General features: G+C 39.1%; 1 protein-coding gene across 1 annotated transcript in view; it reads left to right on the top strand.

The window, feature by feature from the left end:
* Positions 1–27,343, top strand: part of ncanb (neurocan b) — a gene marked incomplete at both ends in the record, with an annotated part of 59,803 nt that overhangs the window by 8,823 nt on the left and 23,637 nt on the right. Inside the window, 5 exons of the mRNA XM_079471913.1 lie at positions 103–230; positions 934–1,227; positions 1,651–2,394; positions 6,768–7,802; positions 18,437–18,553. Coding sequence (XP_079328039.1) covers positions 103–230; positions 934–1,227; positions 1,651–2,394; positions 6,768–7,802; positions 18,437–18,553 — 2,318 coding nt within the window. The remainder of the gene's footprint in view (positions 1–102; positions 231–933; positions 1,228–1,650; positions 2,395–6,767; positions 7,803–18,436; positions 18,554–27,343) is intronic.

Here is a 27,343-nt window from a genome sequence, read left to right as displayed (position 1 = left end):
TTAATCAGACTCTCATCTCCGCTTTTCCGATGCATGTGCTTTAGAGTAACTAGGCAGTGTCTTTCACATTTATTCATATTCCTCAAAACAACACTTTCTCAGGTACCCCATACAGTCTCCACGACCCGGCTGCTTTGGCGACAGGGAGGATTCCCCCGGTGTGAGAAACTATGGCATTCGAGCCCCCGATGAGATGTTCGACGCCTACTGCTTTGCAAACAACCTACAAGGTACAGCCTTCTGTTACACCACCTCCAAGCTCAGTGTCTTTAAATGTCCTCGCGAGCCATGTCCCAGACATGTACCTGCCCGTGTATCAACTCCCTGAGCATCTAAGTAGGTCACCATCCTTTCAGCACAGCCTCGCGGTTTATGTCAGAATGGGTACAGCCTTACACGCTCCTGTTTGCAAGGTGCATGTCAGTGTATTCTGAGGAGGATTTCACGCAGAAACTGCAGCCGGGCCTCCTGCCATGAGTTTTTATTCTAAAGCGACTTTTTTATGTTTAATGCTTTGCTAGTCACACTGATAAAGAAGGCCCCATGCTGTACAGAGATATATGTTTGGTTATTTATAGTATGTACGGTTTATTTATAGTTTTCATCAAGAATGTTGTGAGCAAATGTGTTTCTGAAAAGAACGGGAATGGAAATGTGGCACATATTTTTAAATAGTAAAAGTAATTTTATTTAACTGAAGTGAATTCATAAGTTAAATTAGACCATCAAAGATAAAACGTTAAATATATCTGAACAGTTTTTCTCCTGGGTGGGGGATTTGGGTTGTGCCGGTTCTATATTTTCTGTAAACACTGCCTGAATACACTCAAAACGTTCTTTTTATTATTTTTTAAGTAAACGGATTTAACACTTTCTCTCTGGCTCTGTATTTTTACAGTACCCTCTCTCACGCTCTCTAATTCGTCTTTACAGGTGAGGTGTTTCACACCAGTGTGCCAGAGAAGCTAAGCCTGGCCTCTGCCTCCGTTCACTGCCACACTCTCGGGGGTCAGCTGGCTACGGCCGGGCAGCTCTACCTTGCCTGGCAGGCAGGTTTAGACCGCTGCGACCCCGGCTGGCTGGCCGATGGCAGCGTGCGTTACCCTATCAACCTGGCCCGCCGTAACTGCGGGGGAGATGAACCAGGAGTTCGAACTCTTTATTACAACCCCAACCGCACCGGCTTCCCAGAAACTACTGATCTATTCGATGCCTACTGTTACCGAGGTTTGCAACTTTGCTCTTTATATACTGTATAATCAGAAAGAAAGAGGGTATTATTGGGGTAAAATCTGAAAAAACAGTCCAAATGCATGTATTCAAGAAGATTTTATAATCCTGGAGAGTCATTTTTTTGGTCACTGAATATTGACTCTAATTCGTTTCTTTTTCCCATTCTCTCTCATTTAGTAATTTTTTTGTCACAAAAATGTATATAACATCTCATACACATTATTATAGAATATTTCGGAATTATTTATATTCAGTGACATCCAGAGACTCGCCTTGGTGTCACCAACATCTGCAGTGTAACCCATTATGGTTCTCAGAATTGTTTTATATCAAGGACTTCTTTATAGATTTCTGCTTTGTAGTTTCTATCGATCAATCTGAAGACATTAATGAGAGTTTCTATGTCTGTACTTTCAGAGCAGCCGATGTTACTCCACCAGACCCTAGAAACCGATTTTAACACTTCAAGCGAAGAAGAGGTCCAGCTCCAAAGAAACAGAGCCTTTCCCGAACCTTCCACCTGGACCGGTCTGGTCGATTTGGAGAAAGAAGATTTTGAATCCATTGTAAACAACGAATCCTCTGAAATCTCAGAGGAGCATGTTGTCATCCACCTCAGGCCTAAAGAGCAGTACGTTGACTGGACAGACGACAGCTCCAAGAAGGCTTTGGAGAAACAAGAGAACCTTCAAGGGGGCTCGGCGAGAGAGGACACAGACGAGTATGACAATGTGATGGAAGCCGATGCATCTCCTGACCCCTCTTTAATCACACCATCCTCTTCCACACAAGCTCAAACCAGTAACAGCGTAATCGCCAACTTTGTGAACTCAATCATGAAGCCATTAAGGTATTGGACAGGTACTGGAGAGACCGAGATACCGGCCACGGAGTCCAGCATCTTCAAGGGAACCTCAGAATTGGCACCACTTGCCAGGACAAAGCCAAGCAGAGAGAAAGCACACAAGGGTGGTGTTGGTAATGCCATTTTGGAGCCTGATACTAAGGAACATTCATATAATCCCACCTCAACAGATCCAGTGGAGGAGCTCCTGGAGCAGGAGAAAGAGGTGGTATTAGTGGCTGCACAACAGAGCCAAAGGAAATCTGAAATGGAACCGTTATATTCACCGAGCAACAGCTTCACTGGGCCATCCACAGGTAAAAGTGCTACATTTTATCCAGTTTTATTTAAAGGTGGTAAATTTCTATTATGAACGTGAATAAGTGGAGTTCTCTTTTCCCTTCTGCATGAATATGATCCAATATTTTACAGTGACTTAAGATTGACATGCATGTAACCATTACCTGACAGATATCACTGAAATAGGTGTCTTGAAATATCACACATGTCTCTGTGACAGCACCAGACTCAGGCAGTGGTCAAATATCTTTTTTAGCCAATCTGAAGACTTTGAGGTGCTCGCTGCCTGTCAATCATATTGGACAGTGAAGGGGCAGCTTGTGAATGGGAAGCAGGAAGCCACGAGCATCAGTTTGTTGGTTGGCAATTTGTCATGCGAGACCACCATGTTGCTAACGTTACTTTTGACATTTTGTGTCATAGCATCTATACAAGGCAGTGCTGGAATTAATTTGACTTTTTTTATATGTGACATGCTTTTCTATGCAACTGTCTCCAAGTTTGGTTGTATGTGGGTGATTTTCCAGAGTATAGATTTTCACTGGAATATGTGGAAGGATAGATTTATAATGTTTTGGAGATTTTATTACATATGCCATTTAGTTTAAGCTCTTCGTTTCTATAGCATCTGGTGAAGTTGCATTTCCGATTTTCATTGTTTCTGAAAGAACAACAATACGACAGGTGCAGAATGCTCGAAATTGTTCATGATTCATGAGACACGTTCACTCAGAGGTGGAGGTTACCACCCATAAACAGCCTGTTGTCTGTTAGACTAGCGTGAGAGAGATGCTACAGAGGTCACTGCACTGAGATTTATTCCTACCTTCTCTCCTCGAGGGCTTTTAACGGATATCGATGATTCTTATATCCATGCCAAGTACAGCAGCATTTCTGGTAGCAGAAAGCAAAACTGGTTCCAGCCTCTGTACATTTGGAACATCGCAAGCCCAAGGCTGGGATCGAAGCGTGTCTAACTGGTGTGGTTTTAGCGCAGTGGGTTTTGGCACCGGTCCGCGGTCAAGTCATCGTCGGTACAAATATCCTCCCCTCGTACCAGATTCAACAGGGAACATGAATCTTTAATGGCGGATGAAAATCCAGCTTTAGTCAGCATGCATTATTTACATCCGAATCTAATTAATGTGCTTCAGCTGGATCGTAGGCACAGCCGCAAACTCCAGGTCTCACACATTTAGATGATGTGTGATTATAATCAGGGACTTTGAGAAAGAGAGAGTGTTTGTTTAAAGACACTCAGGATGGAATATAAAACTCTGCGACCGATTCTGGATATAGAGCTGTTTCAGTTTCATGTTTTAGTCTGGCAGAGGTCATTTGACTGAGTTGGGATTTCACCCTTCACTGAGTGCTGCTCCGTCTCCTCCCTTGTTCTAAATTTCATTTGATGGAGGATGCAGGGAAATTAGAAAGTCCCCTGGTGACTTATACTGTCTCCGGATAGCTTGGAACCTTGAACTTAGTTATTTTGACTTTGATCTATGTATCTGTCTGTCTGCCTGTCTGTCTGTATGTCTGTCTATCAGTCTAGATGTCTATATGTCACTGTCAATTTCAAGTGTGTTTCCACATACGAAGTCTTTTAGAAACTCTATGTCTGTGGCCTTAAGTCTCAAAAACATTAAAAAACTTTCAATGTCAATCAGTTCTTGTTTTGAACTGTGAATACATTTTGAAATGAAAAAAACATCCAAAATCAAGACATGGTCTGTGTTCAAGGACCTCTTCAACACAGAAATTTCACTTTGATTTGCCCTTATACGTTTCTTATGCAACTAAAGGTATTCATGCAAAGTTGTGTGTTCATGCAAGTTCTTGATTTTCAATTCTTTGCCTTTTTACTTCGTAAAAAAAATATTTATATACCACTACATTCTGAATATACTGTACACTGACCCTGGACTCGAAGTCAGATTAAAAAATGTATGAATGCCAATGCATTAGAAAACATCAAGCGAAGCAAAAAATTCACATAACTATCGTAAGAAAAGTATTTCTGTCAAACTTTGAGGAGCACATTTTGTGTTTGGAAGGGAACCCTTTATATTTTACCTTAACTAAAGATGATCATGGGACCATTAAAAAAAATTACAAAGAAGTTTTTCTGCTTTTTCTTCGTCTGTTTGCTGATGTCATTTGATTTTTTTAATATATATACTTTCAAGTATCCAATGAAAATGAAATATTTAGTTTAATTATGTTCGCTGTATTTTACTGCATTACTGTAAAATAGCATATACTGTACATTAGCATCACCACATTAATTATAAAACATCAAATACTGTCAGGCCACCTTACGTGAGTCATTTATCTTTTGCTCCCCATTATCACCTGTCATCTTTTATTGTTATAATCGATGTAATTTATTGTTTTTTCATAACAGCTGTAAATGTTTAATACCGCTACAGTCGTGTGACTGCGGAGAGTAATTAGTTATTCACATCATTAATAGCTCAATTACGTGGTTATGTAAATTGCAGCACGTCCATGTGACATCGCAACAGCAGCATCCTGAATATTTCATCGTTCTTTAAATATTTCATCTTGTGCATCGAGCATATCCTCTGTGAATACCTATTCTCATGATTAAAATACTAAACGCCGCTCGTTGCCTTTAAGGCACATCATGTCATATTACCCGAGCAGATATCTGAATTATCCATGCACACGTGTTTTAAAGACGTCACAATAAATACTTAAAGATAAAACGTGCAGGAATCGCATCAGGTGAGCCCAATGTCTGTGGTCAAAGGGTTTGTTTTGCATGAAGATCTGTGGTTTTGAAGCGATCTGATATCTGTTCAGACAGACTGGATTGCTATGCTGAATTGAGATAGAATAAGCATGAGGTATTCATAATTATATGATAGATGCTAAATGCACAAATGTTATTGTAGAATAAGATTAATTTACTATATGAATGCAATTTGCATCAAATTTAATGTTTTGTGCTTTTCAGACCCCTGAGTCAAACAACCTTTTTTCTGCCTGTCTGCAGTCCAGTCTTTGAAAAATACTGTGCCGCACCTCAAGGGAACACTATGTTTAGTAATGGTGACCGGCACGCTTCTTGCGCTATTAAGGATTAGTTTAGCACTAAGCAGTGCTGAGTCATTGAACACATGATAATAACGATGACTGCGCTGCTAGCAGGACTTTTATACGCTTTAATACACTTAGCGCTTTAATACACTTAGAACAGTGAAAAGATGCTTCATGACATAAATTGAAACGGATGTATGTGCAGAAATGTGATAATTTGATTGCATTATTCTGTCTACAATTACTAGATTTACCAGCATTGTAAAATACTGGTCAACTTTTTTAGAACGCTTGTGTGAAACGTTTCTCATTATGTCCAAAAGGTTTTGATCTAAAGGTGTATGCTTAAAGGGATACTTCGCCCAAAAATGAAAATGCTGTCATCATTTACTCGCCCTCGAGTTGTTCCAAATCTGTAAACATTTCTTTGTTCTGATGAACACAGAGAAAGATATTTGGAAGAATGCTTGTAACCAGATAGATTTTGCACCACGTTGACTTCCATAGTAGGAAAAATAATGGTAGTCAAAATTGCCCCAGAACTGCTTGCTGTCCTACATTCTTCAAAATGTCATCTTTTGTGTTAAACAGAAAACGATAAAGTAATTTTTCCAATGGGGCAAGATCTTTTTGGTTATAGGCATTCTTACAAAATATACTTCTGTGTTCATCAGAAAAATACATTTATACAGATTTGGAATAACTCAGAGGTGAGTAAATGATGACAGAATAAAAAATTTTGGGTGAAGTTTCCCTTTAAATGTCTGTTATTAAACTTTTTCATTACGAACTGAAATTTGATTTAATAAAAATGTCTTTAAAATGGATGACTAAGAGCCAATAAGAGCACAGAATAAAAGCATCTCAGGGTGAAAAAAAGCTTTTTTATAAAATGCCAACAGAACATGTCTGCAAATTCAACATGAACGGTATGAATCTTATTCTGTATCCCATCAATGTCATCAAAACACAGAGGGAATAAAAAGGCTACATGTATTTCTTTCAAAACAAATGTAAATCTCCGTCCTGCTTTCAAGCTGAAGTCAATTTCTACCCACGGGGACAAAAATAGGGGTCACTTTAGATATGCTTCTTACTTTGTTAGCAGATACAGTAGATGCGAGACGGATAGATTCATTGCTGTGTATCTCCAGGGCATTGAAGGATAAATAATGACGCTTCTATACCGAGCGATTCGCATTAAAGTTAATTACCGCAGTTCTGGGGTGGGAGTAACATAGTTTTTTCTCTCTAATTAAGCATACATTTAAACGAAATGATCTCCTCCCCTCATCATGTTAATCACTGCGTGTTTTCATCCCCACAGGAGCAATTGAATCGGGAACGGAAGATACGACCGTTTCTTCAAGTCTCTTGTCGGCTGAGAACAACTTCGGTGCAGCGTCGATTCGGAGGGGTTCACAATCTGGGATGCTAAAGTCCTCAAAAATCAGCACTACAGGAGATAATGAGCAGTTTATATCTAAAACCAGCAGTCCGATGGAAGCCAAAGGAGGAGGGTTGGAGATCATGACCATTCCTGTTTTCAAGAACAACCCTGAAAACTTCTCCGGAGACCTGAATGAGGATAGTTACACGGTTCCGAATGGTCCTTTGCCGCAGTTATCTACGGAGAATGGAAAGGATGCTGAGGGAAGTGGAGGGAAAGTGTTAGCGTTCAACCTCAATAGCCAAATGAAAGAAACCGAGCAATCTAGTGACCACAGCGTTCCTCTGGAGACTACAGTCGGATGGCAGCTCCAGACGGCTCAAACTAGAGAAGAATCCCGTTCTTCTGAACCCGAGCACGAGGAAGCCAAAGGTGAAATGCTGTATGTCCATCGTCCTATCGAGAAGCCCAAGCACAACCAAATAAATGTGCCTTTTGTCAAAAGAAAGCAAGGTGTCAATTTGACAAACGCACCTGAAATAGACACTTCCATGCCTAGCCCTGTAACAGCAGCTATCGTTTCGGGACAGGACGAGGTGGCAAACCCCTCGACCACACCGTCTGGTGATGTCACCACTACTGAAGGTATACTGTGTACTCCCGATCCAGCTGTTTCAAGCACGTGGCTGCCTGTGGTTCAAGAGGAAGAAGGTTATCCAGAGGCTTCCACAACAATGAAAGAATCTGAACTGAAGACGACTCGTAATACAGTTCAGCCAACAAGTCCAGGGACTACGGATCCTTCACACCGGGCTGAGTCCAGGTCTGGAGTATCAGAGTCATTTGTGTTGGCTAACAGATGGAGAATTTCTGAACGGAGTCCTACAGACGAGCCGTTGCCTCAGTCCACCGGAAGCTCAAAGAAAGACAAAACAGAGTCTGAGGAGGAAACAAGCATGTCCAAAACCTCAGGTACAACTGACTTGCGTTTCCCAAGATCATGTTCTATTTAATTTAAATTTTCTGTCCTTTTCTTTGTTTTTCTCCTTTATTTGTCTTCCTTCTTTTTGGCTTTTTCGTCTGTCTTTTTTGTCCTTTTTGTTCTTTTCTTACAGTATATGCTTCATTTCGTTTCTTTCTCCGATCTTCATTTCTATCTCTTCCCTTTCTTTTGGTCATTTCTTTGTCAATTGTCTTTTGTTCTTTCTATTCTTTTCATATCTTTCTTCTACTGCTTTCTTTTTAGTTTTACATTTTTCTTCTATATTTATTATCTTCTTTCTCTTCCTTTCCTGCCTTCCTGCTTTTTTCCTTCATTCTTTTAGTTTTTTTACAATTTTTATTCTTCTGTTCTTTTCTTTTATGCTTTTTGTTTCTTCCTACTTTTTAATAATTTTTTCCTCTTTCCTTTCTTCTTCTCTACTTTCCTTTGTTCTTCTTTCTTTCTTTCATTCTTTCTTTCTTTCTTTCCTTCCTTTTTTCTTTCTTTTCTTTCACTCTCTTTAACATCTATTAGTCTATTTATAAAGTGAGGGTACAACGAACTGAACTGCTTTTTTCTCTTTTCTTTATTCTTCTATTCTCTCTTTTCTCCTTCTCTTGCTTTCTTTTGTTCTTATTTAGTTTTCATACTTTATTTGTAGGTCTTTAATTCCTTCCTTCCTTCTTTTTTGCTCACTTTCTTTAACACCTATTCATCCAAATAGAAAGTGAGGATACAGAGAGTTGAACTGCTGCAGCAATAGCAGAGTAATTACAAGGTTAGGGGCAGTGCAATTAGAAAGCCTGCGTACGGCAGAGATCTTAGTCTACAACAAATCAATGTTGACACAAGCCAGCAGATGTGTTCTGTAATTGACTCCAGTCTCACTTTAGTCTATACGCATGTTTAAAATGGTCCGGTATACATACACTCAACCTCCTCTGCTTCCAATCGATTTCTCTGGGTGGGTTTAAGCGCTGTGCAAGATATGCACTTCAGCAAACAGAGGAAGGATTCTGAACGCAGCTGTGTATGCGTTGAAGGAATGTAGACATGAGTGCATCCTTATGTACACAAAGACTGTGCATGTATACAAGGGAAAATTGAACGAATCAATTAGCAGGGCGGTTGAATCATGATTTCTATGTCTGTGAGGATATTTATCAGCACAATGAGGTTATAAAGTGCACTATTGCTTATGTACATGTACACTATTTGGTTTGGTTGGCAATTGAATGGTTAGATCGTTAAAACATTTTCAACAAATTATTTACAGAATACCTGGCGAGTTCTAGATTATAATTAATGATAGGTCGAACCGACAGATAGTCCCTTCCCAAGTACACGTCATTGGTTGAGCTAACGTTGCGCTAACGTTAAGAAAACTGTCAGGCTGATCTAGATGTTCAATTAGAGGAACATTTTGAAAGCACAACACAGCGGTTATCAAATCAACCTAAAACAGCTCAATTACAGTTGAAGGCAAGAGGAATGTATTTTAACATTTGTTTTTCGACATCAAATTCCATCTGTCTGTTGAGCGAACCATCGCAGCAGGGCGTTAAATGTTTAATGCGCAATAAAACATGAAGAACTTCAGACTGCATGGCAACAGACACAACAGAATTGCTCATCATCCCTCTTCAACAACTGCTCTCAACTCTTTTTGAGATGCAACAGACAATGTCAAAAGATTTCTTTTTCGAAAAAAGCCTAGCTGCTTTCAAGCATCACATGAAGAGAGTCCTCTTGTCCTCCTTTCCCAGTGCAGGTGGAAGTTCAGAAGGCGTTTTAATCAATGATCTGCCAGCGGAGAGACCGCTGTTCTCTGCCGCTCCCCCGAGGCCTTTTAGGCATCAGAGAAGTGGTTTTTGAAAAATAGCTACCGTCACGCTAGTCATAACACCAGCACCAGGCCGGCTCGCCCTTAATTAGGGAAGCACGTCGTACTGCGATGAGACGAGGAGGTGCTGCGTGGGTCCATCACTCTGGTTGACTTGGCTTCGAGCTGTTTGCGAGTGGAAGCGAACGCGTCCATCGGTCTTAGACCGCACCCGTCTGTCCCTCTACACCCTCATCTCAGACACAATCTCAAATTCACATGCACTCTCTCATCACACACATACACACACAGCGATGGGAATTGGTGTCACAAAAAGAAACATGTCAGGAAAAGTGAGGATAAGGTTTTGTTTTTGTTTGAAAATGATGTTGAGTTATTTAATTTAAAGAATCTTTGGTTTACTTGTTTGTAAAAGAGTATTTTTGTTGTAAATATGAGCAATTCATTGACGGTTTATCTATTTTGAAGCTTCACGTGCATTTGGTTTTGTACTGTATTTGAGTTGGTTTCGGCCGACACGTAGAGTCTGTTACTGTCAGACAGTAAATATGGAATCTCAATATGGCGTTCAGACAGACAGTTGAAAACCTGTGAGTTATTATCCTCCAGCGTTTTAAAGAGTTTGTAACATTGGATGTTTAAGGTGTTTTATGGAGTGTCCAACAACAAGTTTATGTACATACAAGGTGTATAAACACTGTTATGTCGTAATAATAGTCAGTTATTCTTAACTTACTTCTTGACTGGCTCTCAAATGATTTGTTTCATGAATCATCCGTCGAATCCCCTCTTATCCGTGAGCTTAGTGTCTTGTGATTGGTCAGATGGTGTAGTCTGTTGTGATTGAAACGCGTTCATCATGTGTCATCATTACTGGATTACGGTTTATAGGTGGTTGTATATTATATATAGTGTATAGATAGCAGTTTGAGGCCGAGTCTGACGAAGAAACATCCGAAGACGGTCATCAACAAGAAAGTTCAGCTCGCCTGGAGGGCGATGTTTCTCAGTGGCAAGTGACAAGTCTTGTCATCAAAACTTCCAGTGTGACAACATGCATGTTGTGCTTTTGCTCATCATTGAAATAAATATAATTTTTACTTAACACGTTAGTAATACTATTGTTTCGTCTTGAATGTACGTTGTTATGTTACATAGAGCATTTCAGAAAGTCAACGTTATAAAAAATTATTTTAGTTTTATATCTATATAGTTGGAAAAAGTACATTTACACTTCGATAACAGTATAATACTTGGACTAGTTCACACGGCATACAGTGTACGGTGTTCGTATCTTCAGATAATATTACAATACAGATTGTACTCCACTAGATTGAACACTTAAATTAGCCGAGTTCGTAGCTGGCTAAACAAACTGTAATACCCCAGAAATAACGGTACATGTTAACGTTAGTGTTATATGCATTAGCTAAACACAGACATAAGGTACACAAATATTTTTTAGTTAGAGTAAGACAAAAATAAACATTCACGCTTTCATGTTGTGATTCAGTGGAGCTAACAGTTCCAGATAGAGTTGGTATTTCCCCCTATTTCAAGCACAGTCGTTTAACATATCCTGCAGTGAACGTACCAAGATTATTGAAGCAATCTTTGGTAAAACTCTTGGGTTATAGTCCTCTGGTGTCGTTTGAAAAATGTAATTTTCATGATCTAATGTTACTTACTCTTTAAGACTGATCAATTTGCCTTCTGGAGTCATTGTGTAAGGTAGCACACATTGAATATATGATCACAGGAGTAAATTATGTGAGGAACAACATCTCTACTCTTAACTTTGTGTCTTTGGGAAAGGATTTTTTGGTGTCCCCATTTGGTCCAATTTACCAAAGTAGGAACTAGCATTTTAAAATCTGCTAAGATATTTTAAAGAGTAAGTAATATTAGATCATGAAAATTACATTTCATGCAGTGTGTTATGTTGCCGTGTTTGAAAGTAAGCAGTCTGCCAAGTTGTAATCTGAAGGTAAATGAATAACAAAGTCCGAATCACGCAAACGAGACGTGACCTAGTCCAAGTCTCTAAAATGGCGTTCCATTTGTGACACATGATGAACGCGTTTGACCAATCACAGCAGACTCCCTAAATGATGATGGCGTTGGAGTGAGCCGTTGGTTGCAATTTCCAACCTCACCGCTAGATGCTGCTAAATCTCGTACACTGGACCTTTAAGTTGCTTTAGCAACCTTAGCATCTAACTCCCTTGAACTTTCAGGGCTCGGAATGCATTTTCCCCCATGATGCCGAAGCAGTACACGTTGCGTGTAACCCGGTCCACTTCATAGGGTATGCTGCGAATCCGAGTGTTTCACGCTAGCCCTAAAAACACAGTTCAGCTCAGATAATGATCGCAACACGGGTGAGAAAACAAGCTTGAATCCTTTCATCGCACCATCCCGTCACCATGGTAGCTAAGCGTGCTGCGTTCGGGCTTTGATTATGTGAGCGGAGAGCTCTACTACTGTTTGTCGACAACTAACAGTTGTACTTGCAGCTAACCAAGCTGCCAGCTCTCTTCAGGGAACATCACCCCTCCTTCAGAAGGTTTGTTTACCGTCTCACCGCCTACATGGTGCACTGGGGGGGTCTCGTGTAGCTGTATCAGAAACTGTGATGTTTGTTACATGTGTGCACTTAAGGAACTGTAAACATTAAAATGTCAGAGCATGAAGTGTTTTGAGGTTTTCTGTGATTATATTTTATTTGCTAATTGAACATTAGTGCCTGTTCTTAAGAGGCATTGAGGCATGCTGGATCTCAAACCTTCCCGCAACAGAATACACAGCAACCATTGCCTCATTTTATTATTCCAGTCATAAATTACAAACTCATAATCCGAACATGTTTTTCATCATCCAGTGCTGAATGTTATTCTGTCAGGTCAGAAATTGTTCCCGATAAGAACCGGCTCATCGCCAGTCTCGCTGACCTGCATTGAAGTCGTAACGGTGTGATGAAGCATCCTCTGCTATCTGATCGTACGCACGGCTTCAGGTTCCCTACTGACAGGGAACTTCAGGACTGCATCTTTCCTGAGCTGAATAGCTCAGACACCTCCTGCTCCCTCCACACCTCACCGAGATGCTTATTTTAGCAACATGGCATTTCATCAGTTGGAGAGAGAACGAGCCGCAGCATTTAACACGCTTTATAGTATCTGTTGCACACAGATGTGTGGAGCATCGTGCATGTGCTCCGAGGTGTTTACACATATGTTTTGTGCATAGGAAAGCTCTTTAGATGCAAGCTGACAGGAAGTTCTCAAAGCACAGGGCACATCAGATGTTCCGAGACGGAAAAATTAAAGATGGAGAGAGGAGTTGCGAACAACAACAAGTCTTGAGGGCAAAAAAGCTTCACCCATTAACACCGTGTCAGATTCTGTTCGGAGACTAACAATAGAACTAATGCCGCTCTTTTTCGTAGACGAAATCTAGTGGAAATCTGATGAAATCGAATCCCTTTCTAAGTCTACAGCTCCTTAATGTGAGGTTTCAAGAATTATGCAAATCTCAGGATGCGTGTGACACCAGACTTTAATCTTTTTCTTTTAGTGCTGAGGTATGTTAAGACGGGGATATTATTAGAACGTGTTTGGTGTCAGGATTATTTTACCATTTTCACGCTAGATTTGCGCCTTTAAACCTTTCTTACTTTTGACCACAAAAGCCTTTGAGGATTTTGTGAGAATTGTTAGGTTTTTCTCACCGTTTATCTGGTTTATTTAAAAACCGCTCGCAGGTACAAATATAGAGGAATTAATGCATCAAGCTTTTTGACGTGGTCGACTTTTGTCTGTATGATTCATATTCGCTTTGAGGCGACATAATCCCTGGGTGCAGGATTTTAGGTTATTTTTTTTACGGCGAGACGTTCTGCAGCATTGAGTCACGTTGACATAAACCTTGATATTAGATTTGGCAGATTCAGTATCAGAACGCTGCTTTATGTAAAAATGCCTTAACCAGTCAACGCTATTATTTCTTCGATTTCTAAGTATAATTGTTCTTAGAAAATGTAATGACACTTAATGACACAGAAATGAACAAATATGAGCATTTTATACCTCTCTATAATATGAGTATCTAAATACTCATTCACGTCAACGGTCTCAGCACTGCCAGACTGCAAGGTTTCACACATCGAGAAACATGCCCAACTAATTTAAAGGTTTACAGGAAGTCACGGTTGTGAACATTTGTAACAGATTTGTAACACAGATCATATTTCTTTCCATTTTTTCTGCAGTGTTCACTGTAATCTCGTTTATATTGTGACTAATTGTAGCATTTAATTGGCTTAATGATGCACACACCCACAGCAGTTTTGTTCACTGCAATAGTTGCCGATTATTGGTTCGCTGAAAGCAGGGCTTAAATCCTGAAAAATCTGCAAAAACGCGATTCCAAATATTGGTTGATTTATGTCCAAGTGTAGTTTTTACACGCTGTTTTTCGCAAATCACTTAAATGGCGTTTCGCTTGTTAACGGCTGAATCTAGCTGTGCGGGTTTTACATCCTGCGCCGTGAAAAGCGCCATTCTCCCAAGGAGCAGAAGATCATTAGATGGGGATTTATAAGCGTTAGCATTTGGCAAACAGTGAGACTGGGTTAATACTCCAGGCTCTGTGTATTTTGTAAGTTCCTCTTGTTTGATTAAAAAGGTAAATATTGCACGGCTTGGTAATGATCGTGGTGGGGAAAATGAATTCATCTGTATGAAGTTCTTTCTGATCTTTATTCCAGGAGAGAGATCATTTTTATTTGCTCTATTGTTTGTGAATATCTACAAAGATCTATAACTAGAAATTCAACGGTACCCTCTTCTCGCTTATCTTGGGTATAGCACGATAAGCATCTCTTGTGTCTCTCATAAATCTCTTGTTTATGAGAGAATGGAAGGTATGCACCACAGGCTGAATCAAGTCACACAGTATTAGCACTTTATTTTCCCAGAGGTCACTTCTCTTCTGCGAGACTCGAGCTTGAGATGTTTTTACGAGAATTGAGATCACATTTTTATGGGTCAGTTCTTGTGTTGAAGGGGAGTAGCTTATCTCGCTCTTAAAAGTTCACTGCTTTTTTACAGGCAGACTTGTTATCGTTCTCATATGGATGCTGTTACTAGCTTCAATGGCCTTGACTGGCTATGGATGGGAATTGAGAACATTTTTGGTTCGTATTTTTTTTCGTATTTTTTCGTGCCTGTTGAGGATTAACCCAGTATTGTTCTTCACTATGTTTATTTTTGAAGGGATAGTTCACCCAAAATTATGGATTCATGGATTATTTATTCCACCTCATGGAATTTTTAAAAACCTGTATATGACTCTTTTTCTACGGAACACAAAAGAAGATATTTTGAGAAATGTTTTGTTCATACAATGGAAGTCACTGGAGGCCAATGGTGTGTGGTTACCAACGTTCTTCAACATATCTTCTTATATGTTCAGCAGATGAAAGAAAGTCGTTCAGGTTTGAAATGACATAAAGAATTTTCAGTTTTGGGTAAACGGACCCATTTAACTAGCGCGTATACTGAGATTCAGAGAAACAATAGAAGCTACAATACGGGCACGCTCATCGAGGTTCTTTCTCTTGTTAGTGTTTATGATGATAAATGAAGCATTATTCACTTAGATCGAGTCGTGTTGATAGTCCGCACAGTCCAGTTGTTTACAAATCCATTTGCTGTCTGCCGAGACTTCACACCACATGATAAAGAGAGCTGTTTTCACCAGCGTTGGGGACTTCAACAAAAAAGTCACATAAGAAAATAGAAAGAGACAGAATTGGGGAGCGGCAACTATTTTAAGCTCTCTCTGTAATTAATCATAAGCCAACAGCACAAAACAGAAAAAGCTTTTAACTTCTATCGCTCGCATCGCAGTCCCACGTTCCTGTTTGTCTGTTTACCCAGCCTCCTACACGGCCGCTACCTCAGTTCCTCTCTCAAGAGCACATTCACAATATACAAACACATGCACACGGTTCGAAGGAGAAAGATGCGCTTCTTTTGTGGTTATTGATCCGTTTATGTAATGTACTGTACATCTCATCATTATCCACAGCTAAGGGAGTAAATGAGAACAGTGAAATGGCCTACGATGGGACTAATTGTTCAGGAACCAAATGTCTTTTTCTTCCGCACCGGTCCAAGTTTAACCAAGAGAGCTCTCAGAGATTATCCATTTGACGGGATTTGGGATGAAAAAGCTCTCGAGAGGGTGCTGAAGAGTTTATTTCATCAGGATGATGGTGAGGAGTCCTTGAACTCTGTCGCGGCGATAGAGCTGAGAATAAGAGGAGTTTTGGATCCGGGGCGGCATTCATTAAAGTGGTCAATGCAAATCTTTGTGTCGCTGGAGAATTCACAAAAGCCTCGGACTATGAGAGCCCGGCTGGCTTCGAAAACTCATGAGATAGCGGGGGAATGTTTATCCGTTCTTTCCTGGTATGAAGCAGCAGTCACCCATGTGTCAAACACTCGTCAATCTCAGACGTACAACTGGGGGTTTATGCTGTCTGGTGTCTTTGGTTTAAAAGAACGATTGAAATAATGCAAATATAAATGATGTGAACATCCAGTTTCTGACTTTCAGATTTGTCCTTCATGAAGTTCCTGCTATTGTTGTTTGTGATGTTTCCATAGAAGGTGCGATAAAGGCCTATCTATTGTTTTGTAGGTTTTATAATGGTTTATTTGGTTGTATTGAAAGTATTGATGTTTGGGCTTATCCGGTGGGTAGAAATGTAAACATTTGTAATAGTGTGCCTCGTCCAAAGGTTCCTAAATCATTTACGTACTTATTTATAAAAGTTGTCTTGTTGACTAAATATATACTATAAAGATAATACATATAAATGATATAATTTAAATAACTTAAAATTAAATGATAACTATAAAGATAACTGATAATATATATATATATATATATATATATATATATATATATTAAAAAATAATAAATACAACTGATGATACATAATATACAATAAATAAAATATAAATTATAACTATACAATTATAAGGATAACTGATATAGTATCATTTAAAATATATAACATACACTGTGAAAAACAAGTTTTAGGAAATTTTACGGTTTCACTTTACAAGATTTTTTTACGTATTTTTAAAGGTGGGTGTAAAATAACATATAACTTTCTAAAAATATAATACAATTATGGTTGTCAACGTTAATGCATTTAATTAATTCCTTAAAAAGTTTTAACAGCATTAACGCTGCATCATTGTCTGGCGTTACATTATACAATCACGTTCTTATTCATATAAAGGCCTTTAAACTATTTGGGAGCGATTTTAAATGGTAATATTGACACATCCAGTATAGATTGACAGCTTCTGGCTGTGGAACAACTTTATTTATTTTCTGTCTCCCTACATGTTAGACTGGTAGGAAGGGCATATTTATTATAATGGGTTTGTTAGAAAAAAATATATATATAATAAAATTAAACTATAAAGATAAAACAATTATAATACAGTAAAATTACAGAAATATACTACTAAAAATGTACAAGTTGTGTGAAAAAACATGTTCTGGTGCCCCAGCTGCCAGAATAATATTGTTTTTACAGGTTTATTTGACAAGATAATAAATAAAAATGTTTATTTAATATAAAATATAACTATTGAAAATAAAGATAACAGAATAAACAACTGTCACTGGTTTGCGTATACATTTTATGAATAAACCCCAGTGATTCTAAAAACAGCAACTACAGCACACAACCTTCAATTCTCTAATCTGCTTTCATGCTTTTCTCCCTCTCAAACTGTTTTCTCTTTGATTCCGAGTTTGTTTTATTACACGTCATTTTTGTATTTGTTTTCCTTAGAGCTGGTGCATTTAAAGAAAAAATCTCCTAGAGGACGGAATAAAACAAGCTGTCACCGCAGACAGAAAGCAATGTTTGTTTCGTTTGTTTTTCCTCTTACAGTTCATTCCCGTCTAAGAGTTCCCAAGGCCTCGAACAAAGTAAAACTCGATATGAACGCGCTTCAACTCCATCTCCAACACACCTTGAGCCTCACACCGATCTTTTTCACCTGTCCGTGCTGCGATTCATCTCCCCCGCTGTAAATAATTACACGAATTATTCCGGAGGAGACGAAGTGTGTTTGATGCACTGTCAGATTGCCTCTGCCGGTTAGAAACAGATTATAAAACAGCACTTAATCAATTTACAACGCCAGGCGGGAGAGCCGGGCACTTCAGAAACGTCCTTGTGAAAGTTCTACCTTTTGATGTAATTATGACTTAATCTCTGAGATTTTTCATTTATTACCACACCCCAAAACATTTCACCACGCAGGTTTCTCAAGAGTTATAGCTCGCAGGAATAATGTGTGTTTATGGCCCGAGAACGGGACGGTGATAAAAAAACAGGAAAGCGCAGGGCGATACTGCAGGCGATGATGGGATAATTTATGAAGGCTGGGATCATCAGAGGCAGACATTGTGAATCGCATTGTCCTTCCCTGCGGATCATCTGTCATGATGAAGGGGGAATGACATTTAACTTGTGCTAATCTCTCACCTTGTTGAAAGTCATTTATTTTTTTTTGACAATTAAAAGTTTAAAAGGAACGTTCAGCTGAGCTCTAATGGGGTCAGACGCAGGCCGGATTCGAACCTGTACGTCCATATAAGCTTCAAGGTCCAGTTGCCAGTCTTAGCCATGAAGTTTTCTATCTGCTGTCCAATGTTTAACTCTCATTTCTTTTCTTTCTACAGCGGAGCTGGACCCTTGCGAGACCAACCCGTGCCTGCACGGTGGGAGCTGTCTGATGGAGGGGGAGGGCTATAGTTGTCTTTGCCCTCAGGGTTATTCTGGAGAGAGCTGCGAGATCGGTGAGTAAATTAAATGAGGGGTCGAGGGTCGGCATAAGAGGTCAAGGACTTTTGAAGGAGCCACACAGCATCTCAAAGGTTGAATTTATGCAGAAGGCTAAACCTGGATATAATTATTAGCATGACAAGGGCTTCAAAATGTCCACTTAAATGTAATTCATGAGTGGCTTGACAGTTTGTATTGATATGTCGACGTAGTTCTGTAGACATAGTTGTTATAACATAGATGCTGAGTTTAGATCTGCCATCTTGGATGGGTCAAAATTTCAGGTTCAGTGTTTATATAATATAGTTTGAACAGTTAACTGGATCATATAATCCACTGCAAATGCATTATACAGTATAGATCAGACTTTTCATGCCAAGGCCCCCCAAATATGATGAACCTTTTGCGTTAGGCCCCCTTTCTAAAATCTATATTTTTTGTATAAAGAAGCTTTTAAACTGTTACACAAACTGTTATGACAAGCATGTGTTAAAGCCAGCTGTTCCACGCTGCGCGTTTTCTCGCACATGCGTTTATGGTGGACCTTGATTCTTTCAATATGGCAGATGCGTTGCAGTAATTGGAACAGTTAAATTAAACAGCATCTAGGTATTTAGATCTATGGAGGCAGAACGACCCAAGTTCATCCTGCTCAGCGGCATGTACTGGTAGCGTTTGCGCGATCTGACAGCACTGAACACAGCTCATTCTTCTCTGTCAAATAAGAACAGAAGCGGGTGAAGAGGGAGCTAGACTGCAGATCGACAGATTTTGCGAAACGAGAGTGTGTTGTGAACAAGGCTGTGCTACAGTACAGAACGGAGGAAGAGAGACATTTATTAAAGGGATAGTAGATTTCTTCAAAATATATGTTTTGTGTTCTGCAGACGAAAGAAAGTCATACAGGTTTTAAAATGTCAAGAGGGTGATACATTTTTGGATAAATCATCACTTTAAGAAAATATCATGTAAGGTGTCTTTGCATGTGTGTTTCCACCGACACAATAGGGCTCGCTGATTCGCCTCATGGCCGTTGTAAAAAAAAACAGACGGATATAATAAGGTGTTATTGCCGCAGCGTAATGGAAGAGGCGTCAACGTGCCAAGGGTCACAGCTGTGTTATGGTGGTGAGGTTAAAGGTTAGCAAAGCTGAATTATCCCGGGTCTCATTATCAGTCATTTCACACAGCAACTGCACAGTCGATATGTGAATTATGCAAAACCACAACAAACAGTCAATCCATCTTAGCACTCGTGCCAATAAGCGTTATGATGCGATGCTAACCCCTGCGTTCGCTAATAGCATGTTTATGGATTCAAATCACAAATACTAATTTGTTTATTCTGCACAGCCTCGGGGAGTCACTGGTTTTGTCTTAATGACATTCTGAAGAAAAAAGTTGTGTTTATTTAACTCATATTTTTAAGCGTTTGTTGATTTCTTTAGGTGATTTGGTAATTGGCTTTTGCCGGAGCATTTGTGAAGGGATTTTGTGTTAGCGATGTGTGTCACATTAATTACAGCCAAAGGCAGGAGGTTAATTGCTTATTACTGCAAATTGTTGACCAGATTTATACTGACCTAACACTCGATCCCAGTCGCCATGTCAGCAGAACAAAGAAATGTGAATTATGCAAAGAAATTCTTCTTCTTTATGTGTATTCATAGTCATAGAAAGCTGCTTGCTAAGGGAAGCGTCGCTTATGATGTTGCTAATGCTAGGAGGATTTGAACAAGCATTAAGGTTCGGTTCATAACTTGTCTCACAGCGTTTGCGCTTCTAACAGGAATAATAATATAAATTGTTATCGATCTATTGAGGCATATTATGTTACATACGATTTTTGTGATCAAAAGCCTAACAGACTTGCATAAAGCAATAGACCCAAACAATACAGTAAGAAGCTGTGAGAATATCATGCCAACAAGATATAAATCTTGTGATTATGATAAAACCTGGCTAATCTGCAACACAATACCCTTTGGGACTCACGCTCGGCCTCCACAGTTATTTGGGAAGAGACATTTAGCATCCTTGCATAATTTATTGACCATGCATCTGCCCGGCAATTGAAACATTTATGAGAATAGCAAAGAGGTTCAGGGCAGGGACAAGATCACTTCCTTTAGACGTGCCACATGCTGACACCGACCACACGGGCCTGTCCATCATCGTCCGTGGAGATACTCGGGGCGATACTTTAGGTGGAATGAGACGCCTCCTTTTGAATTATTTAGAAAGTTGGTGGAAAGTTCATGGTTTCGTGTGGGGTGAATTGGCCAGATATATATAGATTGTCTTGGATTGCTGTACTTGCTTAGCCTTTATAGTAAAGATGCACTGTTACTAAATTTCTCCACCGATACCGATAGCCGATTGTTCAGAGTAATATCTGTCGATATCGATATTGGAGATCGACTTAATAATTCTTAACTTTCTGTTAATCAATTCATATAATGACTGTTAATATTGAATATCAAACTGGTGATGTTTTTGAAATTTTCTATATACAGAAATTAAATTATTGCATTTTTCTGTCCTCATTTGATTGACAGGACATATCGGAACTAATCATAGGCTGTTTTCAAACTCTTGGGCGATTGTGTGAAAAATAGCTTTTATCGAAAGATACCGATTATTGGCCGATATTTCAGTGCATGTCTAGTTTACATTGATACGCGTGATCCAGCGGATGTCTCTGGGGCGTGACGTTTTAAAATCTGAGTTTTATTGGTTTCATGTTTTAATGTATTCCGGTGCATGTCTTGCCGAACTGCAGAATCCTTCTCTACTTTCAAAAAACATACCGGTCAAGCATAGATTGGACTAACCAATAACTGTCTATGTCTTGTGTCTAAAAGGATCTTGTTGTTCATTCTCCCCTTTGCTCACCCCAGCTTTAATTCTCCTAGTAGCATGGCCTTGTAAACTAACGGTACTGTTTAGCGTGTTGACAAAATGTTTATACGCTCTACTTCTTGTAAGTCGCTTTGGATAAAAGGGTCTGTCAAATGAATAAATGTATACGTTAAGGTTTGACAAAACCATCTGCAAATGGTGTCCATCAGATTTATTTACAGCCATCGACAATGTGGGAGCAATTGTCAGTTGTAAAACTCTATTTGCACTATTTAAATTATTTTAAAACACTCACACATTTATCTATTTCCAGGAGAGACCGATCTTCATTGATTCAAAACAAACGCATCTGAATCCGTCTCAATATACTTTGTTTCAAACAGTCGATATGTGTAGGCTGAGAAGCAATTCAATCTCACCCACAATCATATATACTTGAAAGGGTTACATTGGCATTTGATGGGTCTGAATTGAGTCCCACCAGGTGCCATTTTTGGGATTTTGAACATCATTTATTATAATAAAGTATATATTAATATATTACTGTAATAATATTATATACATGTATGTCTGTTGTCTCGGTTGTAGCTTACCGATTTTTACAGCTATACTCTTCATAAATATATATATTTTTGATATACAAAATGTTCTGTTACACTGTATATATTTTTTTCACTTCACTATTCAAAGCTTGCTCTCAGCGCTGCTCCCCCAACCCCTCTCCCCCTGGCCTGTTGTTATTTGCCAGAAAGGCTGTATGAAAATTGCAATGCACTGCCAAAATGGAGTGAAAGCCACACTTCTGTCCCCCAAGCCTTTTTTCCAGTAATACATTTCATCGCCTCCATCAGACTATCGCATATTTTCTCCACCCTTAACCCCGTATGCACTGTTCTTCCACAGCTCTTCAGTCCCACCACACCAACAAACACTGAACATATTGCCAGACGCAGGACACATTGCCAGTGTGTTTGTGAAGATACAAAACCGTAGACAAGAATCAAAAGGAACACGGAGGCCTTGCTCGGGGCGCAACTCAAAAACAACATTATATTTAGTGTACCAAAATAAAACTGATGTGCGGCTGTGTGTTGCATTCAAGTCAGGCCCTTCTACGATTTTTATTTCATTTATGTATATATAAAATATTGTCATATTTTCATTTAACAAAAATAAAGCGAATGTGAAACTCTATAATGGCCGGTTTACTGTACAGGGATTACTCTAAACCAGGACTAGGCCTTAGTTAAATTAGGATATTTAAAACATACGTTTTTAAAAACATACTTTACAAAAAAACATTACTGGTGTGCATCTTGAGACATAACAATCGCACTGATATATTTTAAGATATGCCAGTGCAAGTTGTTTTCTATCAAGACTCGGCTTAAAGGGATACTTCACCCAAAAATGAAAATTCTGTCATCATTTATTCCCTTTGTTCCATACCTGTATACATTTCTTTGTTCTGCTGAAAACACAGGAACATACCTAGAAGATTGTCAATTCTCACCCTTGATTTACTACTTTAGATTTATTTTCCATACTATGGCATGAAATGGTGGATGAGATCTGACATTTTTCCACATTTCTTCCTGTGTGTTTATACAGACATTATATCAGACATTTATACAGGTTCGAACAATCTAATCTCATTTCTGGGTGAAGTATCCCTTTAAGTCTAGTCCCAGACTAACTCAAATGTAAGCAATGTCTTGATCGAAAACAACCGTCACTAGCACACCCTCTCCGGGCTACTGCCCCAAAATGCAAACTACAATACAAGCCGTCCGAAATTACAGCATTTTTGTATGGGATTTTTCCCAGTCTGAAAATTAATGACAGCAAAATAAAAATGCAGCAAAGCAGTTGCAGTAAATAATGATGTCGTTGTCTTTTGGCGAAACATTGCATCAACAAATTATAGCCTTGTTAAGTTAATACAAATGGCCTGAAACTAAACTCTTGAATTTTTATGCATTTAAAATTCTGTGCCATGAATTTATTGTTCTTCGCCATAATCTACATCTCATCCATAATCGCATTTGAAAGATGAAAAAAGTAAAATATGAACTAAAATATGCACAAATTAAAAAAATCGCCTAGAACTGAGACCAACATCCAAACCCACTAGCGTGCCTATTGATTGATGGCCGCGTGGCCAAACCAATCCCCTCATACATAGTGCTCTTTAATCATCCCTTTGCATATTTAGTTTTGCATTCAGAAGTGATGAACAAATCACAGACAGTCATTCCTCATTCACTGACAAGTACCTGTGGATCCGAACACCCTCAATGTGTCCGAGAGGACAGGTGTGCACAAACAACCTCAGGTCCATCTGCTCTGTCAAACTAATGTTGGCAAAGACGGGTAGAGGGCGGCCCAGGCTGGCAGCCCCCGGCGTGAGACAGGTGGGGGGCGGAGCAAAAGTAAACGGGCTGGAGATTAACAAACGTTTATGAAGTTGGCTCCCTAAGTCTCCACAGAAGTTTTAAACACCTGCTGTATGAAAACAACACTTTTTGGATGGTCACCTTGCTGGAGTTTATGCCTGCGCTGTTCAACAGGGCCAATGTCAGAGTTTTATTCCAGCTTTTTCAAACACACCTCAGGTTAGTTCCCCTCAAGACTTTGCTTTGCTTTTTTAGGTGTGATTTATAAGGGTTGGCGCTAATCCCTGGCCGGGAGCTTACTATCAAGCAGCCGAGATGAGGGATGATGTAAATACACGCGCAGCCCTATGATTGGCTGCTGATTCAGCAATGGCACCTGCGAAAGTTCTCTGCAATCTGTTGTGGATGGAATTTGTAAAGCCTGGTCATTTACTGTACATTTGGAGAGAAATGCATTTCCTATATAGTCAGTGTCTGGGTTTTGGAGACTCTTTTCACGGTGGCAGGCTTGATGTTTTGTCCTGCATATGACTTTTGGAAGTGAATCATGGGGTGGGGGTATGGGGGGGTCTCTTATCTCTGCGCACCAGTGCTTTAAGTTTACGGTAATTCACAAATGCTCATCACACATATCTGTGAAATGGAGGAAGAGATGCCGAAAAATTTAGCTAGAAGAAATGCTTAAACCTTGACTGTGAAGTGTTTTTTACCGTATTTTAGCATTTTACATTTCAGGTGACTCAATAATCTAAAATACTGTATCTACTGTATTTTTGTTAATTGTTATTTGCTTGTTATGAAAAAAGAATACATAAATATCACATTTAAAATGTACAAAACGCTTGGAAGTATGCTTTTTCTCCCAATGTTTCATTTTAAGACATTTCTTCATTTATCCGCCCGTTCTGTATGACTTTCGTTGAGTATTTTGAGGAATGTTGGTAACCAAACAACACTGAACCCCATTGATTTCCATTGTATTGACACAAAACCAGCGAGGCATTTCTCAAAAAATCTTCTATTGTGTTACACGGAAGAAAGAGTCATATACAGGTTTTAAACGTCATGCCGACTCAAAAATGTTGTAATTCTGAAAATGTGAATTCTGTTATAGAGATTACAGAGACACGCTCTGCTAGTGAGCCGAATAGAATCAGGTTGCTAGATAATAGAGACATCCAAAATATGCAGTGCTCTGGGGCTCCCAGAAGCAGGATTGAGAAACATCGCGCTACGCCGCTTTCTTTTCTGATCCCCAACTCAGTTTGATTGATTAAGTTGATTTTGAAGGAAGTATGAGGTTTTTTGTACGGCTTTCAAAGCACATGGAGAATGCACCAGTGTTCTTTTCCAACTCCAGAAATACAGCATATCTCATTTCCATGTTAGATCCCGGAAGCCGTGTGGATTGAATTGGAGCCAATGTTGGGAGTTTACACAATAAACCCACATGTCCGTGAGCCATGCAACTGCCTAAGGTGTCAGATCTGCTCTCGGAAATCTCACTCGATACCTTTCCCTTTCCTGCACTCTGTTCTTCCTCTCTCTCATGTTTTGTCTTTGAATTCAGCTTTGAGAGCGAGTCTGACCTCGCCACGCCGGCGAGAGAACAGAGGCGCTGTCAGATGTGAGAAGCGGTGGTTTGAAATGTTGTGACACCTCTGCTCATTAGCTTCTGAGTTGTTGCAGTAGCCTTGTCAGCGCTGGACCGGACCCTGTATGACTGTGTGCCCGTACAAACAGAATGCTTCACATTCGACCCAGAGAACCAAGGGAAAATGTCCTTTAATTTGATTTGTTGATGCATTCCATGTTTTTAATGAAGAGCAGATTACTGTACTGTTGGATAGAAAAAGAATAAATGCGTCTTGAGTGTTTCATCACTTTATTTAGACCTTCTTTCACAGCCATCTGCAATTCTAAGTTTTTAAAGATACAGAGTTAACAACGGCATGAACATTAACGTGTGAATTAAACAATCTATATCAAGTCTAATTTAATTTGAGAAAACTCTTTGCTGGTATGAACCTGTTATATGTTTGTAACAGCAGTCAAATGACATACGTCCGCCTTCAATGTTTGTTTAACTAGGTTATTCGATGTACACTACTGGTTAATGGATTATTGAGGAGTTATGGATTTAAATTGTTCTTGTCTTTAAACAATTAGAAGACATTTGTGTAGTTGTTTAAACAGTTTACATTAATGCAGTTTTCTTCATTTTTAAGTGGATGACTGGATAATATTAATTAAGCAGCCAATAAGAATCCTGAATAGATCGGAACGCCTTCAAAATGCAATCTCAATATTGATTGTTGATAAAATATAGATATTTTTTAAATATCTATATTTAAATGTATGCATTTGAAGATGCTGAAATCTAACATTTCTTAAAGGAATAGTTCAACCAAAAATAAAAATACTCTCATCATTTATTCACCCCAATGTCATTCAAAACCTGTATCACTCTTTTTTTCTGTGGAACACCAAAGATATTTTGAGAAATGTCTGTGGTTTTGTGTTCATACAATGGAAGTAAACGGGGGGCAATGTTGTTTGGTCAAACTATTTTTTGTGTTCTGCAGAAGAAAGAATTTCAAACAGATTTAAAATAATATGAGCATGAGTAAATGCTAAAAGATTTTTCATTATTGGGTAAACTGATAAAAAAATCATTAGAATATTTCCAATTGTGTTTTTCCATAGTTTTGAGTTTAATTTCATTGTGCGTTGTGGAAAAGGAAAAAAATGACCCTAAAATATAGAGCAGTAGTGTAAGTTTCCAAACTATCAATAACTGAAAAGCGTGTATTGATTAAAGCACAACCCATGTGAGGTACTGAATGTATCAATCATGTGGTGTAGCTGTAACTGTCAGCAGTCTGACATCCTTTTAATGAAGAAACGTCCGGGTAGTATTGATGTGGACGACTATATCTACCTTTTTCCCTCTCAGTGGAGGAATGGCTACTGTTGTACGTGTTTGATTATAACCAACATCTTGCCTCATCACGGTCCTGTGCATCCTCAAAACATGTCCTGATGTTCAAAAACTCCCATATTTGATCGAAAGCATTGCACGAGTCTGGCCAATAAATGTTAACATTTTATTTTAGGTGAACTTGGAGGACTACATTTAGTTATTAAGCAGAAGCTTTTATCCAAATGAGGCAAATTGCAAGCAATTTATCATACGTTGGTACTTTAGTTTCAAGTGTAGAATAGAATACAACAGATATGGTAAAAATGTATCTCTAATGTACAATAATATGTACAGGAGCTTCCCAAGAGGACTTGCTTGAACACAAATTAATGTTCCATCAATGTTCCGAATCCGATAGAAGGTTTCGTTCCCACGTGCTTTCTCCTACACCGCAACCTCATTTACCAGCCATGAGCGAGAGATTACAGGAGCTTAATAGAACGTAAGAGAAAGGAAGTTTTGTTGTTTCGGTTTCGTTTTGTCATCCACTGCTTCTTATTATCCCACTCCCAGGCGCTCTCCATTAAGCTCCATTCGCTATTCTGTCGGAGCAATTACGACGA

Source organism: Barbatula barbatula (genome assembly GCF_947034865.1).
Source record: "Barbatula barbatula genome assembly, chromosome: 13".
NCBI classification, from domain to species: Eukaryota; Metazoa; Chordata; class Actinopteri; order Cypriniformes; family Nemacheilidae; genus Barbatula; species Barbatula barbatula.
The sequence above is the reverse complement of the archived record's forward strand: the minus strand, read 5'-3'. Positions and strand labels throughout refer to the sequence as shown.